General features: G+C 40.7%; 2 protein-coding genes across 2 annotated transcripts; both read right to left on the minus strand.

Annotated features, from left to right (window-relative positions):
* Nucleotides 1-3,409: 3,409 nt before the first annotated feature.
* Nucleotides 3,410-8,276, minus strand: bpgm (2,3-bisphosphoglycerate mutase). The gene is made up of 3 exons (XM_072663265.1): nucleotides 8,195-8,276; nucleotides 5,786-6,408; nucleotides 3,410-4,562 (listed from the first exon to the last, which is right to left on the minus strand). Exons 2-3 carry the CDS (start codon nucleotides 6,384-6,386, stop codon nucleotides 4,372-4,374), a joined length of 792 nt encoding a protein of 263 aa, XP_072519366.1. The 5' UTR covers nucleotides 6,387-6,408; nucleotides 8,195-8,276; the 3' UTR covers nucleotides 3,410-4,371.
* A 3,211-nt stretch (nucleotides 8,277-11,487) lies between these two features.
* LOC140540605 (troponin I, slow skeletal muscle-like) lies at nucleotides 11,488-15,170 on the minus strand. Its single transcript, XM_072662972.1, has 6 exons — nucleotides 15,150-15,170; nucleotides 13,329-13,370; nucleotides 12,760-12,891; nucleotides 12,583-12,672; nucleotides 11,759-11,932; nucleotides 11,488-11,577 (listed from the first exon to the last, which is right to left on the minus strand). Exons 1-6 carry the CDS (start codon nucleotides 15,168-15,170, stop codon nucleotides 11,488-11,490), a joined length of 549 nt encoding a protein of 182 aa, XP_072519073.1.
* Nucleotides 15,171-18,601: the final 3,431 nt, after the last annotated feature.

Consider the following 18,601-nt stretch of genomic DNA (forward strand, 5'->3'; position numbering starts at 1 on the left):
TAAATCGAATTTCAGGTTACATGTTTGTAGCACTCGTTCATTATTAACAGCAATCTCAGATTGTATGATGTGCACGAGAAAAAAAATTAATTATCATGAAAACCACAGGAAAACGGTCCGCGCATGCGCAGAATGATGGGTTGCACTACGCTACATCGCGCGGTGCAGCGGAGAGGCGACAGGACACGCTCGAGCTAGGCTCGCCAGCTTTAGCTTTAGCCTTAGCTCTCCAGGTTGCTTAAACTCGAAGTGAGGGCTGAGCCATGTAAGCGTTGTGATTGGTCAGGGGTATGCTGACGTAAACCTGGCCCAGTTTTAGGACCGTCCATTCCACATACTCCACCGTTTATGCATAATCAGGCATATTTAAAAGTACAAGAGCACCAACATTTTACTTAATTACATATAAAAGACTAAAATCAGCTGCTTTCCCTCTTTAGTGGCAAAAGAAAATATGTTGTTGGCATGGAAATATCCATTACTGTGCACTGCCCTCCTGCCTTCTACACATATCTTACAAAACTGCAAGTTCTTCTGCTTTTATCTTGTTTTGCATAAAGAATTGAACGTTCCTGGCAATGCAGCGGCGAGTTTACACCAGCAGTGGGGTTGCGGCCTCGCTCAGTCAAACCACTTAATATCACCTTTGGGACATATTTGGTAAGGGAAAGGGAACCCGGCCTGCCTGCTGAGATCCACACTACATGTTTAAGGAAAGAAATGTCTGTGTAAACACCAGCGCTGTGGTAAATGGTTTGGGCCATCATCCAGCCTCTCTGTACTCAGACATGGTTTGGAAACATGCACACTGTCAGTCGTGTAGTAAAGAAATGCATTGTATAGCTATATATTCTGCACAAATCCAGAACATACATGGATAAAAGTTCAGATGAGTCATGTTGAGTGGGAATGGTATTCTTAGTATTTAGGCATTGTGCTACAGTTCTTAGTTGCATTACCTTTTTTTTTAGATAGTATGTTGTAAAGGAACAGTGTACATAAGCCTCTGTTACTTGTTAGGCCTTCTACCTCCATTGCAAAACTAAGGAAGCAAATTACAGACAATAAAAAAATGACTTTTTGCCAATGTATCGCTTTAATTATTATAAAATAGAGCTCAGTGTTCAGCAGTGAAGGGCAGGGGTGGATGAAGTACAATATGCCTTTACTTGTGAAAGTGTAAAAGTGTAAATACTCGTTGTAAAGTCTTATTTTAATAAAAGTACAACAATTCTAAACATCGATCAGCCATAACATTAATACTGAGTATCTCCCTCTTGTGCTGTGGCAACAAATTCGACCATCCAAGGCATGGACTCCACAAGACCTCTAAAGGCGTCCTGTGGTATGTATCCGGCACCAAGACATTACCAGCATATCCTTTAAGTTCTGTAAATTGTGAGGCGGGGCCTTCATGGATCCCATCAACGAGCTGGTGCCCTTGACCCATTCACCAGTTGTCTTTTCTTGGAGCACATTTGGTAGATACTAACCACTGCATATCAGAAAAAACACATGACCTGCCTCATGTTTTGGAGGTATTGCTACCCAGTCATCCAGCCATCACAATTTGGCCCTTGTCAAAGTGCCTCAGATTCTAATGCTCGACCAATTTCCCTGTTTTTACCCTTCAATAACTGACTGTTTACTTGCTGCCTAATACCTACACCCATTTTTGAAAAGTGAGTCGTAACAAGTGATTTGTCCAACAAAAGCCACATTGAAGCAGATAAATGACACAGCTGCTGTTCTGATACTGGCTAGTGCGCCCCCAAGTGCTTGTAAATTCAGTTCTGCAGTGTCTGTGATTGCAATCGATTTTTCTGACTATAACATAGCGATGGTTGGTGACAGCACTAAGCCACTGCTTACATGCTTGTTATGAATATATTGCATTTTCCAAGTGAGCTGAGAAGGTGGATGTTCTCTTTAAGCACATTCACAAGCGAGAATGTCTGTAGTTTATTTGTACTTTGACAGGAGTTCAACTAATTTTACTAAAAGTACTGTATTGTTGACCTCTGGTAAAGGGCAACCTCAACACACACGATTTAACATCCTTGTTTTTCCTGCCTGCCTTGGCCTAAACCTAAAGCACCAAGCTCCTCAATTGGATTCTTAGCAGATCCTTTTCCTGCACATTTTACACTGATCCATGACCACTAGAACACTATCCATAACAAATGTTTTTATAATAGGTTTGTCATGAGATAAGGGCCTTCATTTCCTGACTTAATAAAGTCCTCCAAGTAAAATGACTTGCGCTGAAAACATAAAATAAAACCCTCGTAATTCTTTGCAAGAGGAACGCTGGCCATGATAAATAGGTTCCTATGGTGAGATTTATTTATTTATTTATGAAATATGCACTCTGGTATGTACTGAACAGTTAAACTTTGGAAGACTTGTAGAGAATCTCTTAAGATGTCCAACGTTACTCTCTCAGAACATCAAGTTTTGAAAGTATATGTGAAAATGATTTGGTATGGCATGACCAATCTAATCCAAACACTACAGGCCAGCTGAAATAAAGATGTTATATGGTTCACATTTTGCACAACTAATGCCATTTTCCATGCATAATAACAGCTTCTCTGAAAACAACTTGACTCCTTCTGGTAAATGTTTCAGCATCTCAAAATAAGGACTGTTTTGCAGTCATAAGAGTAAATGTGATGCACTCCAACAATGTAAAAACAAACAAAAAAACAAACACAAAACACACTTTTGTACAACTTATATAAAGCCAGCAGCTTTATTCCACAACCTGCATTTTTCAAGTCACACAAACTGGCCTTTTCAAGGAATCTACTCGGTTTAAAAAACAGCTTGTTTTAGAGCCTGTGGAAGCACATGGCATGACATTATAACTGGGCAGGGTACTGAAATTCAATACCCTTTGATTTTGATCCATATTATTGGGTTTTGAAATTCCAATTCCAGGTTATTCCATTTTAAAATAACTAGTCAGTCTTATCAGCATGTGTGAGCCAATAAGCACGCTGATTTAAAAATCTAGACTGCTGATTGGCTGTCTAGATTACAAATTACATCCCATATTTATGTCGTGAACATCAGAAATCAGTTTTGAAGTCTACAGTATTCCACCTAGATGGTATTAATATTAGTATTAAGAATTCTAACAATACCCATCCAAATTACAATCATGCCTCAGTAGTTTGCACAGTCTCCTCAATACAAATGCATTACTTACCTAATCAGCAATAAAGAGGACATTTGCACGGTCATTAAATATGTAATAAATAATAGTTGTTCTATAACCATGAAACATTCAATATGATTCACTCATAGTAAACTGGAGCACAGTGGCAAATGCACACACAAGACATACGACAAACATTACAGTACACAGTGAACAGAGGAGGCTATTTGTAACACTTAAAATCCCGCAGTGAGTTATTAAAAGAAAGAAATATGGGTTTTGATTAAGGTCTACTGTAAGCCCTTCATATATATTATATATAAAATACATACTGTTTGGCTTTAATTAGCTGGATCATGATGATCTCCATGCTAGTAAACCACCCCAACATCATGTTAATGGAGATCATTCAGCAGACTCTACCAAATCTTATTTAAACAAATATTCTGATTGCAATATTTATGTTTCTGTTAATAAATAAACAAATTCTGTAATAACATAGTTGGTTTGTAAATGCATCTGTTCTTTTCAAAATACTTGCAAACATATAAGGTGCACAATAAACTAGCAATACAGTGCCTATTTTCACAGTACAGAGCTAAATATTTAATTCAAATATGGCAGCAGAGCACATTTCTATCCAACTCCAAGCCCACAATGAATCTATGAGAGCAGACTCAGTACTGAAATCCCAGTAACTGAGCCTGGCTAGCAGTCATGTTGAGGTACATTTTGTATTTGAAAGTGCATAATCTGTAAAAACCTCTTTAATAATGCAGCTGGTAGTGCCTCTTTAGTAAAACATTGTTTTGTTAAAAACACATGAACCTTTTTAAGACAAAGGCACCACTGGTCTTTTTCAAAAGACCAATTTAGCAAATCAAAACTAAAGCTGCAAGCACACTTTACCACACAGCAATTATTACAGTGTACTGTAAATCTCGGTTCTCTTTCCTAGTACAAAAATATGTACCTATTAACGCATTCTAAGTAAATCAGTGACTGTTAACCTCAGCCAAGTAGGTCTACTTAATTTGTCTGATTATCAACTCATGCTATGCAGCCGATTGGCCACAGTGAAACAGTGTAACTACTTACTGTTTTCAGTGCATCATATGAAACACAGGACACCTCCCACAACTGCCACCTCAATCAGCTTGATCACTACCAAACAGAAGACAGCAAGCTTCCCTTCATAAAACCCTTATTTAATTTGCTACATTGGCGTTTCCTACGTTGGCTTTTCCTTGATCCTCCACCTTCTTGATAGCTGCCTGAATTTTGGCCTGGTCACCTAGAAGCTCTCGAGGCTTGACAGGCCGAAGATTTTCATCCAACTCCAGAAGAACTGGTATTCCAGTGGGAAGAGTTACATTAACAATGTTGGTATCAGATATTCCTGTTAATAAAGAACAACATTAGGCTGACTTAAACAAACACATAAATACTAAGAGCATAAGTACTACAGGGCAGTTATTTAATATGTTATTCAGACAAAATTCACCTTTAAAATGGAAAGTGGTCAATTTTCAGTTAAGAGGATTGTGAAGAAAGTACAGCAAGTTAAACAGCAAATAGCCCAACAGCATTCATCTCTAATACTTTAGTATAACCATAGTATGCTCTGTGACTTATTACACCCTAAGAATTACTCATCAGTAACTACATGCAAAGCAATGCAAACTGAGCAACAGGCTGAGTTGTTCCCAAGTTAACAACAGGGGAAAAAGCCAGGAATCACTGGTGGTTCCGAAGAATTTCATTTTTTCACACTTTTCCCAAATACATAAGTCCGCACCCAGGGCCGATTTATTCCTGCAAACAAGCAGCCGTTCTCATATGAAAAGGTTTTTAGCCATGCAGACAGACCAAGCAGTCATGTGACAAAATGAACCAATCATGCAACCGAGTGTGGACAGCTTTCACACTGGCAGCAGACTGGGGAAAACGCAAGCTTGAAAACACACTGCCAGTTAAGGAACTTTATGACCTGGGCTTTTTATACTTATAAAAAGGTCAAGCAGGCAAGAAGCCAGATCTTCAAGTAACCTTATATCTGTGCCCTTTAGGCCCATCCCTCTGTTTCAATACAGTTTTTAACATACCCCCATTGACCTCAGAGGTTGAAAGTAGGTAGTACTTATACAAGTGTTATACAAGTGGAGAATGGATAGAAGAGGAGGGAATGACAAGAAACATACTTGCGCTAGGCTGGGCTTAACCTTTAGTAATTGAGTCATGGTGAACTGCTTTTTTGTTGTTGCTACCTGGACCCATCGCTCGCTCAGACCAGTCTAACAAACGTTTCCAGCTATTCTAGTAATACAATGGCCCTTAACAAGAAGGCAGGCATTCCCCTCAAAGAGAAACACAGAAGCTAATGCGGTGAGGGCATGAAACAACTAAAACAGATGACTATGACGTAAGCTCCTTTCATTACGAGATGTTGCAACTACTAAAATACACCGGTCGAGGTTGTCTTCTTAATAAAACACCAATACATTACAAACCAAATTCCTCACACTTCCGGATAAACTGTATGACTGTCTGATTGATAATGTGTTTTATAACATTATAAAGCAAAATAAAACAAAACGTCATCGCTTCTAAATGGTTGCTTACCTTCTAAATGTTTAAGCAAGGCTCTGCAGCTGTTTCCATGAGCTGAAATGAGGATAGTTTGGCCACTCTTGATTTCAGGAACAATGACATCATTCCAGTAAGGCAGGAGTCTGTCTAGCACTTCCTTCAGACTCTCAGTTCTGGGCAGCTTCTCTTTGGGTACATCACATGTGGTGTACCTGCGGTCGTTGTAGATCTCTGCAAAATAGGTGTGTGACTCGTCAATCGGGGGTGGGGTGATGTCATAACTCCGTCTCCACAGCTTGACCTGCTCCTCGCCATGCTTCTGTGCCATCTCGGCTCGGTTCAGGCCGATCAGAGACCCGTAATGGCGCTCATTCAGTCTCCAGGACTTGGTGACAGGGACCCACTCCTGCCCCATGGCTTCCAGAACGAGCCAGGCCGTTTGAATGGAGCGACTGAGAATGGAGGTGAAAACGTGGTCAAACTTGTAGCCCTTCTCCTTCAGTAGCCGGCCACACTCTTGGGCCTCCACCACTCCGTTCTCACTGAGCTTTTGGTCCACCCAGCTGCAGAAGCGGTTCTCTTTGTTCCATGCCCCCTCGCCATGCCGCAGCAGGAAGAGTTTGTGCTTCGACATTGAGGAGGTGCGGTGCGTCGGCCTGAAAGGGATGCATTCTATTAGGGGTGTAAACAGCCATCGTAATCTCAAAGCTGTGACTCAACTACATTATTTACAGATTGTTAATCAATGCTAATCTGTTATAAAACAGTCAATAAGATATATGCCTACTGTTTTTACTTTTTGGCTATTATTAAACATAAAAACTGAAGAAAATGCTTAGTGTTTAGTGTCAACTCAAAGACTATTCTGAATTTGACCCAAATATTTGAACAAAATATTAAAAGTGTTTAATTGTGAGATCAGATATTTACATCCCAGCTGGTAACAGGTAGGTGGGCAAAGCCCTCTGTGTCTTCTAAAGGGAAATGGCATCAAAACAAGGATGCATTTCTAGCAACCCTTTCATTTTTGTTCCCATTAACAAATGTACAGAATTTGATTATTTTGAGCTTCTGTAGACTTCAGATCAATAGTGCCACCAAAGGCTATAAGAAAAACACAAATGGGCTATGATGGGGTCGATGTACATCTAGTCCAAGATCTGGCTGTGATTTACTCATTGCATCAACAATTACAAGAAAGGAGGTGGTCCACATTTAATTATGTGAGTGCAGTACTTTCCCACAAATTAAGCTCAATGTCCAGCGCAGCACGCAAAACTAACACCAGGCCACCACTTGCCCATGTGGCTCGACTCTCCTCTAAGGCCGCCGATTCTTTTAAGAAAACTCGCTGCCTGTTTTAAAAAAGGTTCGGCTCCTGATATTTAGTAGCCAACAGGTGAGAGGTAGGTGACTGGAAGTAAAAGGTGAAAAACAAATGATTTAAAACACTTTTTACAAAAAACTTATTGTGCATATCTAAACATGCGCATAGAAACTTTGTCGTTCTTATTTGTCCCCAAAGACAGATCTTTTTAGATTACGCTTCATGAAGATCATCTTACAGACGCATTGTTGGAACAATGAATTTTCTTTTTGTAAAGCTAATGTTGTTTGCATTTACTCAAAAAAGGTTCCAGTAAGAGCATAAATCCTGAAGTCATGTTTTAAAAAATGATTTTACCATCATTAAGGAACTACCTAAATTCAAAGCAAATATTATTTAGGGACATAAACCACTCCCTCATTTTAATAAATAAACTCTGTATAGAGAGGTGATGTTTTAGTTAAAATAAGGGAAATATTTGATATAAAGACATAATTTATTAAATTTAAGGAAATTATTATTATTATTATTATTTGTCCACTTTACTACCTCAGGGTAGTAGTACACGTCTAACACTGGTCTGCTCTACTGGCTGTCAGTCTGACTGCTAGCAGTCCCATGCCCTGTCCATCTTCCCATTATCCCAGACCAGTTATTACATTTTCAGGACAGAAAGCCACAGTCCAATTTATTTGATGTGACACATAAAGGCGAGCTGATTTAGACGGATGGCTGAAACTGGAGCTTAAGAGCAGATCGGATGCAAAAGGTCAGGGGTCAAGAATTAAATGTCAGGGGCTAGCTAGCCTGCAGAAGACTGACTGACCCACCAACTCCCTCAAGTTTGAACAGAAATACACTTTAAAATGCATTAATGAAGCCCGAGGACCAAAAGAAGTGTCAAACGGACAGAGCTTCAGTGCTTTCATTAATCTGACCACAAACTGTCACAGGCGCTCAGAAACCGCTCACTCTCTCGCTTTGCTAGTTAGCTAGCTAGCTAACAACGACCAGGCAGCGATGTTAGGACGCACACAAGCCAAATAAACAACCACTCGTCTCTCGCTCATGGTTTGTGAAGACTGGAAATGTCGAACTGTTCGTTAGTTACTCACCTTAACTAGAAAACCGCCAAGCGCTGGAGAGCTGCTGCACCATATACGGTTCAGACGGGAACCACTGTCAACAGAGCTCCTCTCAGGAATGACGCGTCCTGTCAGCCAATAGGAAGCCGAAATGGCCACATGGGGCGGGCGTATGAGCCCCGTTCGACCAATCATTAGCAAGAAAATACATGATGTAATAGCAATGAACCCAATGTTATGAGAGTTATGAGAAAAATATAATAATAATAATAACAAAAAAAAAACCTCAAATTCAGGACTTTCTCTTTCTTGAGTGTCGTAAAAATCACCTGTGAAAAGAGGGCGGGACAGAGGGCTTAGACACATCTGGGATATTGGCATCGGAGGCGGGGCTAAGGCGGAGATTCTCAGGTCAGGTGCAAGTATCTGTCACTGTACAGAAAGGCCTCCACATTTGGCCCATCTGCAGTAGTACACACACACACACACACACACACACGGAGCAAAGAGGGTAAAGGGCCTTGCTTAAGGGCCCAACAGTGGCAGCTTGCCAAGCCCAGGTATCGAACCCACAACCCTGCCATCAACAGCACTAACCGCTGAGCCATCACTGCACCACTGAATCCGTGTTCAAAGCAAGCTGTGCCAGATTCACTATCCCCTACATGTGGAAATCCAGCTCATTATCCAGCTGAAACCTAGATGGACTCGTGCCTGTCTGACACTATTAATATCACCACTATTAACTTTCTGTTGTATCTGCTTTGGTAATTTTTACCATTAATGTTTAAATAGTTCTGATCAGAGGAGGATGGGTCGGGTCCCCCTTGTGAGTCTTGGTTCCTCCCAAGGTTTCTTCCTCCAGCTCTGAGGGAGTTTTTCCTTGCCACTGTCGCTGTCGTTGGCTTGCTCACGGGGGTCTTTGACCCTTCATGTTATTTCTTCTTTCTTCTCTGTCTCTGTCCTTTATTAAGTACTAATTATGTAAAGCTGCTTTGTGACGACAACAGTTGTAAAAAGCGCTATACAAATAAATTTGACTTGACTTGACTTGACTATATAGAGCCTCTTTAAAGGGAACAGAATTCAACGAGGTAGATTTTGAGATTTTGGACATGCGTTATGCGAGTGAGCTCATAGCTGATGGTCTGTCTCCCTCAGAGAGCCTGCGTGATGGATTATGGGTATTTCATGTCCATTTAGTGTACATCGTTTGTACACTATACTTATTGCTGTGCATTATGGGATTGTTACAGTGCACTGGGAATTCGACATTACGTTCTCAGAGGACTATAACAAGAAAAAGGAGAAACCCCAAAGTAGTGCACTATATAGGGCATAGGGCACAGATTCGAAGTTCACCTCCTTTCCTTTTTTGTAGCTGTTAAGTTCCAGATCTAAAATTGCATATCTGCTTCTGTTAGTGCTGACATCTGTGGCCCGTGTATCTTGTCGTTTCTTCGTGTTTTCTCTTTGTAGGGGTGAGGGCCATTTACTTTGTTTATATCGTATTTTCTCATGTTTCATGTTAGGGAGACAGGGAAGGCCGTTGTATTTTGTAATGTATTTGGTTAGGTTGGTTAGTAAGGTGAGATATCATGTGTTTTGTTATTTTGGCCTTAACTCACCCTGACTTTATCTGATGTTCACTGTGGAGTCTTGTTCTGTTTGCCTGTAATAGACCGTTTTCATTTGAGCATTAAATCTGTTATCTCCTCACGACTAGTATTTTAATAAGTGGTTTGAGAAATGGGGTTGTTCCAGTAATGTTCCTAATCCACTACGCTGGCTGTAAATTTAACAGATTAGGCTGAATTAAAATTATTTAATTAATTGATGATGATGATGATGATGATAATGATAATTAGTGCAGATCAACATGAACCTATTTTGAATAGGCCTATCACTGTCTGTTGGCCAGTTGTAACTGACTAAACTCAATTATGTTGTTAAACTCAAAAATCTGTAAAATGGCCATTAATATTTACCTCAGAATATTTTTCCGCTTAATTTAACTTTTAATAAAAAAAAAAAAACTGAACTGAAAGGCTGACAATTCAAACTCTAGTGGAAAGCCCAAAGTTACATTTGATTGGAAAAAAAACAAAACTATTGCTCAAATATTTTCAGTGTATTTTCCACCTTTGCACAGTAGTGTATACACACTTCTTTAGCCTATTTTCGGATGATATTTCATTTTCAGTGGCGACTTTCCATTAAAAATACTGATTAGCCAAGGACTGGTCTTAAACCCTAATCCCAAGATTTTTTTTTTTCCTTTTTCAACATTTCTTCTAAAATCAGGTCCCTGTGCCTGCATCTTCAGCAAGATGCCATGGTGTAACGCCAATATTAGGCTGAGAGAGGACATGTAATTAAATGGCTAGATCTCAAAAAGAACCAGAGCTAATACACACATTTATTACACATCATAATGAGACACACAACACACACAATCTGCATGTACTATAATCTGTTGTACTGCCATGTCAAATGTCAAGGTCATTTATACAGCAGCAGTCTCTTGTAAAGCCTGAATTCCTTAGAAAATAAGTTTCACATCACAAAAAAGTTGCTGGTTAGTCGATCTAAATGTTTCATTTTCACAAAGAAGACTTTCAGCTTCGGTTTTGCATCTCTCTCGTCCTCCACGGCTGTTAGGTACAGATGCAGAGTTCATCAGCGATCTGAAAAATGAAAGGACGAAAAGATGATAACTTATCATAGTACTCATTAAACCCTGAGTGAGCCATTTGTGGACACCTACTTCAGTTCGTCTCTCAATTTCTAAACATGCACACACTATATGTACAAAGATGCCCCCATTGCTGACACATATGTACAAATGCACGCACACACACACACACACACACACACAGCTTTTCTAGTCCATGCAGAGATGTACTGCCAATAGAACAGGACTCTCTCAGGAAGATAAACAGGAACTGTGCCTAATGCTGGGTGTGGGCTAGAGGGGTACAAAGCCTCTCTTCAAAGCCTGTTCTTTGGTAGGATGGTGCTCCATGCAACATCTTGACCTCACTAATGCTCTTGTCACTAATCAAAGCCTCACAGCAATTCTCCAGAATCTAGTACAAAACCTACCCGGTACAGCAGAGATTGGAAAAACCCTTTTTAATAACATTGATTTTGAACAAAACAATGGATGAGCAGGTGTCCCAATACTTTTGTCCAGATTTTTATATTTGAGTTTAATGGTAGTTACTAAATCATTAGCAGTGGCTTCTGCCAAACAGTTCTGAATAAATGAGACAGAGACTGAACATTACAACTATTGCTTAGTATTAACTGATGTTTACCATTTATTGACCAGCAGTGTCAAACAGCTTCTTCCTGCCTTCCATGCCAGACATGGCCTCCACGTTCTTACGCCAGTCAGTCACCTCCTCTTTCTGCGGAGATCAGAGCAATACAGTTTATGACGATTAGCATTTAGCATGGGTGGTTCCTTTTTTTTTTGGCCTTATTTATCAATATTGCTAATTTTTCCATGAGTTTTGCGAGTTATGAGGCTATTTAAACTGGAGCTGTGAATCATAAAGTGTTTATCAAAGATAGTAAGAACTGGTGTACCTTCTCTTCCTCTTTCTTCACTGTCTTCAGATTGGCCTTAAAGTCAATGGACTCCTTGTGTTTGGAGCCCAGAAGGACACTCAGCATGGCCTCTGCTGAAATCTTCACTCTCTTCAGTGCTGGCCTCTTCAGCTTGCCCTTCAGCTCGAAGATCTTCTGGCTCATGTCCTGTATCTGTTCCAGCAAACAGCCCACATTCAGCTGTATGGCCACCACTGATGTTTTACACAGCAGTAATTTCACTCCTTAAAAAGGCTAAAAGAACCATTCAACCTCAACCACATTCACCTGTGCTGCTGGAGTTTTTGAAACCCTGTGTCCACTCACTGTCCACTCTATTAGACACTTCTACCTAATTGGTCCACCTTGTAGATGTACAGTCAGAGACAGAAGCTCATCTGTTGCTGCACAATTTGAGTTGATCATCCTCAGTCAGATCTCAACCAGTGGTTAAAGGATGGTGCCCACATGACTATTCTGGTTGCTGGACTGAGGTGAGGCTAAGGTGTTTAAAACTCAGCATAACACCACCATGCCAGTGTCACTGCAGTGCTGAGAATGACTATGGTGGTCCTGTGGGGTCCTGGACATTAAAGAACAGGATGAAAGGAGGCTAACAAAGTATGCAGAGAAACAGATGGACCACAGTCTGTAACTATAGAAAGACGCAATGCTCATATTTGGTAAGTGGACCTCTGAAATGAGAAGGTGTGGATTAAATATCCACAAGGGCTAGAAGAGATGTTGGCAGATCCAGCAGAGGGCGCTTTGAATAAAGAAGTGTAAAAGGTCAGTGTAGAAGTGCAGTCGTTCTTCCCTCATACCTCCTTGTCATTTTTTGCCACCTTTACTCCAATGTCATACCGCTCCTCATCAACAACATCAATCTTGTGATGTAGATCCCGGCAAAGGTCCTGCATAGAGAGAGCAAAGCGTGGCTGCTGATTGTCACTCCCGGTGAGTGCAGAGTTGCCTTCCAGTGAAGCCGATGGACTGCTTACCTGGAGTTCCTGGACTGACAGGCCTGAGAGCTTCAGTGGTGGAACCCTCTCACTGAGGGCGATCTCTCTCTCTTTCTTCTTCTCCTCCTTCTCCACTATCAGCATTTCCTGGGCCGTTGTTAACATCTTAATCTAAAAGAAAACACCCAATATATATATATATATATATATATATGTGTGTGTGTGTGTGTGTGTGTGTGTGTGTGAGTGATGTATTGGGAAGCCTGCTTGTTCATTTTGGTCCTTCTTTTTGGGGGTAACCTCATCCCCAACTCCCCAACTCATCCCAGAAGTACTGGATGGAGCAGCACCATCATTCCAGAGAACACGGTTCCGCTGCTCCACAGCTCAATGCTGGGGGGCTTTGTACCACTGTAGCCCACACAAAAAGGTTTATGTTTATCTGCTCCTTAGGGTCCTATTCCCATGACAGTACTTTTCTACAGGGATTAGACAAGCTGTGTGTGTGTATGTGTGTGTATTTGTACATCTGTGTCAGCAGTGGGTGCAACATAAAGAAGCTGGTGTCCACAAACATTATGCATATTCCTAATATACTGCATTCTCACCTTTAACCCTAACCGACGACCTGAAGAAATCTTGGATTTTCTCTGTGAAACACATAAAATACAAATCAAATTTCACTGAACAACATTTTAGTTTATATATTATACATGCAGTATGACACATGGGTGATATATTGTATACACTGATTAGTCATAACATAAGCACCACCTGCCTAATAATATTGAGTAGGCCTCCTGGGCCTCCATAACGGATCTGACCATTCTAGTCATGGACTCCAAAAGGCCTCTAAGGGCATCCTTTGCATCTCCGGTTCACTGATTGTATTTTCCAAAAGACCTGCCGGATGTTTTGGAGATGTTCTGACCCAGTGGTCAAGTTGTCTCTTTGTCAAAGTCTCTCAGGTTATGCTTGCCCTGCTTTTAACAACACATCACCTTCTAGAACTGACTGTTTACTTGCCGCCTAATAGATCCCACCTCTTCACAGATGCTACTATAGATGAAGATAATCAATGTTTTTTCACTTATCTTGGCAGTGGTGATGATGGCATGGCTGATGGGTGTATATCAGACAGTTAAATGTGAAGGAAATTATTTACAGATGTTAATTTTAAAGATCATTATAATGTCAAAGCCTGTGAGGAGACTCACCGGTCTGTTTGAGCAGAAGTTGGAGAAGAAAGATAACAGTAAGTTAGTTCAATAAAATACAGCATGGTCAATACAGTTAAGGAGTGTTTCTTTAGGAGAGAAACTTACGCATCAGCCATTGTTCCTTATGGACCCTGATCCTGAAACAAACAAACAAAGCGACAGTGATTTTTAGTTTACATCATCTCATCCCTAAAACGTATCTGATATTATGTGGCGTGGACAATGCTAAATCATAACAGATATTGTTTTGTTCTTAATCCAGCATTGGCCAACATTATATATTCAACTGAAAAACTGGGTCAGTGTAGCCAATCCAAGTGATTCCAGCCTTTGTGTTCAACCATAACCAAATTAAACGAAAGACCTACAGAAATGCAGTGGCTGCACCACTGTAAAATATAACTGATGTGTTTTCTAATGTTGTGCCTTTAATAATGGGCCTCATCATGAATGCACATTGAGTCAATACACAGTCTACAGAGAGATTTGTATGTATAGAAGATTCATTCTACCTGTAAATGTACCAAATTTATTAATTCAGCAACATACACTGGTGAGCTATAACACTACCTTCCTAATATGTAGATGATCATGCCACCAAAACAGCTCGTTCTACAAGACCTCTGAAGGTTCCCTGCGGTATCTGGCACCAACTCATATCAGTCGTAGATCTGCTGTACCTCTGAATACGGATCCAGCACATGCACATCCCATAGGTAAATGGCTCACGTGTACCCGACCACCCAAGTAATGTAAAAGAAAAGTCATCAGACTAGGCCATCTTCTTCCATTGGTCCAAGGTCCAGTCCAGACACTCTGTAGGCACTCTGTAGGCCCACTGTTTGCACTTTAGACAGTGGACAGGCATTAGCATTGGCACTAGCTGGTCTGCAAGCTACACAGCAGTGTGTAATGTACTGTGCTATAAGGTAGTCCTCTTGTAACCATTATTAAACATTTCTGTGCCACAGTAGTCCACAGCAGATCAGATGATGAGCCTTCATTGTCCTCACACATCACAGCGAGGAGCCTTGGGCGCATGTTTGCTGGTTTTTACATTGCACCTACCTTGGACCACTATCAGTAGTTGCCTACCACAGCTGACCAGCAGCCCCCTACATGCCTTGCCATTTTGAAGATGTTCTGACCCAGTCATCTGGACATAAGAATTTGGCACTTATCAACGTTACTCGGGTCTTCAGGCCTGACCATTTCTACCTCATCCAACATGTCAACTACTTCCTACAACTTGATATTCTGCTGTTGTTAATCAATGTTATTCACATCATGAATTAATCTTAATGTTTTGACTCATCAGTGTATTAAACTATGGGATCCCATCATGCAGGTTCATAAATCTATCTTTATAGATAAGTGCTCTACAGGCTGGTTTCTTTAATATGAATGTATTTTTAACTGTGAATTAAGAATATGGCATTGCAGTTTAGTCCAAACCTAGGCTTAATCCATGTACAGGAAACTGGCCCCACATATCACTGGTGGTTGTAACTGGATACATAATCCATTTCACCTTGATAGTTTTGTCCTCGGCTCAGTGAGAACGCTCCTCTGCATAGCGCTAAAGAGTTTCAGCATAGGTGAAAATCTTTATGGATCACCACTGATTTTAAAGGCATCTGAATAAATGAATTGTGGCTTGTGGACCCCTCATTTGTCTAGATGTGAGGTTCGAATCAAGACCACCGGTTCAATAGCAAGGTATGAAATAACCCCTGAGCAGCACTTCTTTGTCTAAGATTGATTTAACGCATGCAAGCAGTTGGTTAACAGCTGTATCCATGTCAGTGCTCTTATTTGTTAGATGGTTCTTTTAGCCCGCCATAATCACTGAAATGACACATACCTGTTTAGAGGAAGGAAAGGCAGAGGAGAGTATGAACTGGCTGAAGGAGGATAGAGGCAAATCATTTAGATTTATAGTTTCTAACACCCATGTAAATGCCTCACTAAAATAGACCTGTGCCTGCATGGTCACTCTGCTGGCCATTCCAGGTTTGGCACAGGAACATGGCCCTAATAAAACAACTTTTATTTGACTTGGATAGAAAGGAGAGGGTTTATGATGTGGTTTGGATGCCACCTGTTGACCAGTGAAGTCCAAGGGTTTGCTTGAGCTCATTTTGGTACTTTAAGAAGAGAAGGCTTTGTCAGAGCTAAATATAATGCACACCCAAAGCTCACTTTAACCCCATCAATATTAGACATAGTATTCAGTTATAAATACATATATACAGTACCAGAAATAATATAAATAATAATATATACAGTAACAGAAAACGTCAAAAGTTTGGACACACCTGGTTGGATGTGTGCTGATCATCATCTTTAAAAAAAAAAACATTTGATCCAAATGCTCCAGTGACCATTATTTTGTTTTCAAGAAAAAAGAGGACAATGGGGACACATGGGTATCCACGTATGGTATCCATGTTGTGGCTTGGGGAGTTCAAGTAGGCCTGAGTTGTAGGGTCAAGGCAATGTGTGTGTGTGTGGAAATATGTACCTACAGTATGCTAATGAACCTTAATGCATAAACATTTACTCGCTTAGCAAGACCAACAAATAACCCTAATATCCTATATGACCAAATGTCACTCTAGCAGGATGTCTGTTGATGTAATAGGTCAACAGATAAAGGACAGGTTAGGGATTACAGAAAGGTTACAGTAACTCAGATAACCACTTTGTACAATTGTGGATAAGAAAAGCATCTCAAAATCCACAATGCAGATGTGTTACAATAGCAGAAGACCATGTTGGGTTCCTCTTCTGTCAGCCAAGAACAGAAAGCTGAGACTGCAGTGGGCACAGTCAGTTGCAGACGTAGAATAAACATAGCTTGGCCTGATGAATCTGGATTTCTACGGAGATGGTAGGGTCAGAATTTGGCAACAACAGCATTAATCCTTGGACCCAACCTGCCTTGTGTCAACAGTCCAGGCCGGTGGAGATTGTGTAATGGTGTGGGGGAATGAATTCTTGGCATTGGACCATTAATACCGATCAGTCATCACTTGAGTGCCACAGTCTATTTGAGTATTGCTGCTGATTATGTGCATCATGGCCATGATCCCTTCATGGCCACAGTTTACCAATTTCCTTACGCCTACTTCTATCATGATGATAAAACAAAAGGGAAAGTTGTCTCAAACTGGTTTTGGAAAATTACAGTGAGGGTTGGTGTTGTTCAGTGACCTTCATAGTCACCAGATCTGAATGCAGTAGAACTGGCATAAAGAACTTTGGGATGTGGTAGAACTGCCCTGGCAGTATAAAAGTGTTCCTAAAAGCTCTGCAGGGATGGCATGATGCAATCATGTCAACATGGACCAGAATCTCAAATAAATGTTTCCATTTCCAATATGACTCTCTGGAGAAGATAAACATTAACTTATTGGCACCATGCCTGGCATTAGGCATGAAGGGGTATAAAGCGCCTCAGCATTGAGCTGAGGAGCAGTGGAAGGACTGTATTCTCTGGAATGATGGTTGGTGCTCCCATCCAATACTTTTGGGATAAGCTGGGGAGTTGGGGTTGAGGTGGGGTGGTGACCATCCAACATCCTGACCTTACCATTGCTCTTGTTGCTGAATGCAATCAAATCCTCACAGAAATGCTCCATAATTTAGTAAAAAGCCTTCCCTGGACAGTTACTCAAACAAAAAACATTCTTTTAACACTTTAAACAATGAATGTGCAGGTGTCCCAATACTTTTGCCCATATAGTGTAGCATGAACACATACAAAAAATTGTCCATAATCTCAGTGTGATTCTAGCCAGCATGTATATCTGTTAGCTGATGTGACTCCACATATGTCTCCAGGCTCCAGAATAGCTGCAGTTGAAAAAGAAGCTTTTGTCTCGCTTCACGTGACTCACTTGCTAGCCCTCACCCTCCCAGTGTCTGTAGCTTCATGCGATAGGTAAGGTCCTAGGTAGTGGGTGGGAATTGAAAATGAGAAAATGGGGGGGGGGGGGGGGGTAAATAAGTAAAGATTGATGACTAAAATGTAAAGAGTAGATTCTGTTTTTCCTTTGCTTGACTAACAGTAAAATATTAGACTATTATGAATGTTCACAAAAGTACAAATTCATTTATATTGTACTTCACAGAACCAGTTACTCACAAAATCTAGACGTACTGTACTCTACTGTATGCTCAACTGGGGAAAACATTCAGAAAAATTAGGTGAATGAGAAATTGTTGATTTTCCGAAGCAAAGCAGAGCTAGTACATGTGACCCGTTGTCATTCTGGCAATTGTAAGTGTAAGTCAATGAGGTCAATCATTAAGAATCACATGAACGTGATAATTTCCAGGCGCATTAGACAAGTAGCACTTGGCTTGTATCACAGCAGCAGAAGTCACTGGTTTTATTTAGACGAGTGAGAGCAGGTGGAAGCATTGTCTTATTGTAACGCGAGCTGCTCCGGTCAGAACTCATTCTCGGTGTGAAGTGTGTACATGACGCTCTGACAGAGGAGTCAAGAATTATCGCTGAACGTGTGCCACTTGAGTATTTTTAGGTCTAATGTCTGCAGATAACATTAGAACAAATGCAACAAGTCCTTAAAATGGCTTTGTGCTGTGATCACAATAAACTATCAACAGGGCCTCAGAAGCCAGCTGGGGTTTTC

Source organism: Salminus brasiliensis, chromosome 19 (genome assembly GCF_030463535.1).
Source record: "Salminus brasiliensis chromosome 19, fSalBra1.hap2, whole genome shotgun sequence".
NCBI lineage: Eukaryota > Metazoa > Chordata > Actinopteri > Characiformes > Bryconidae > Salminus > Salminus brasiliensis.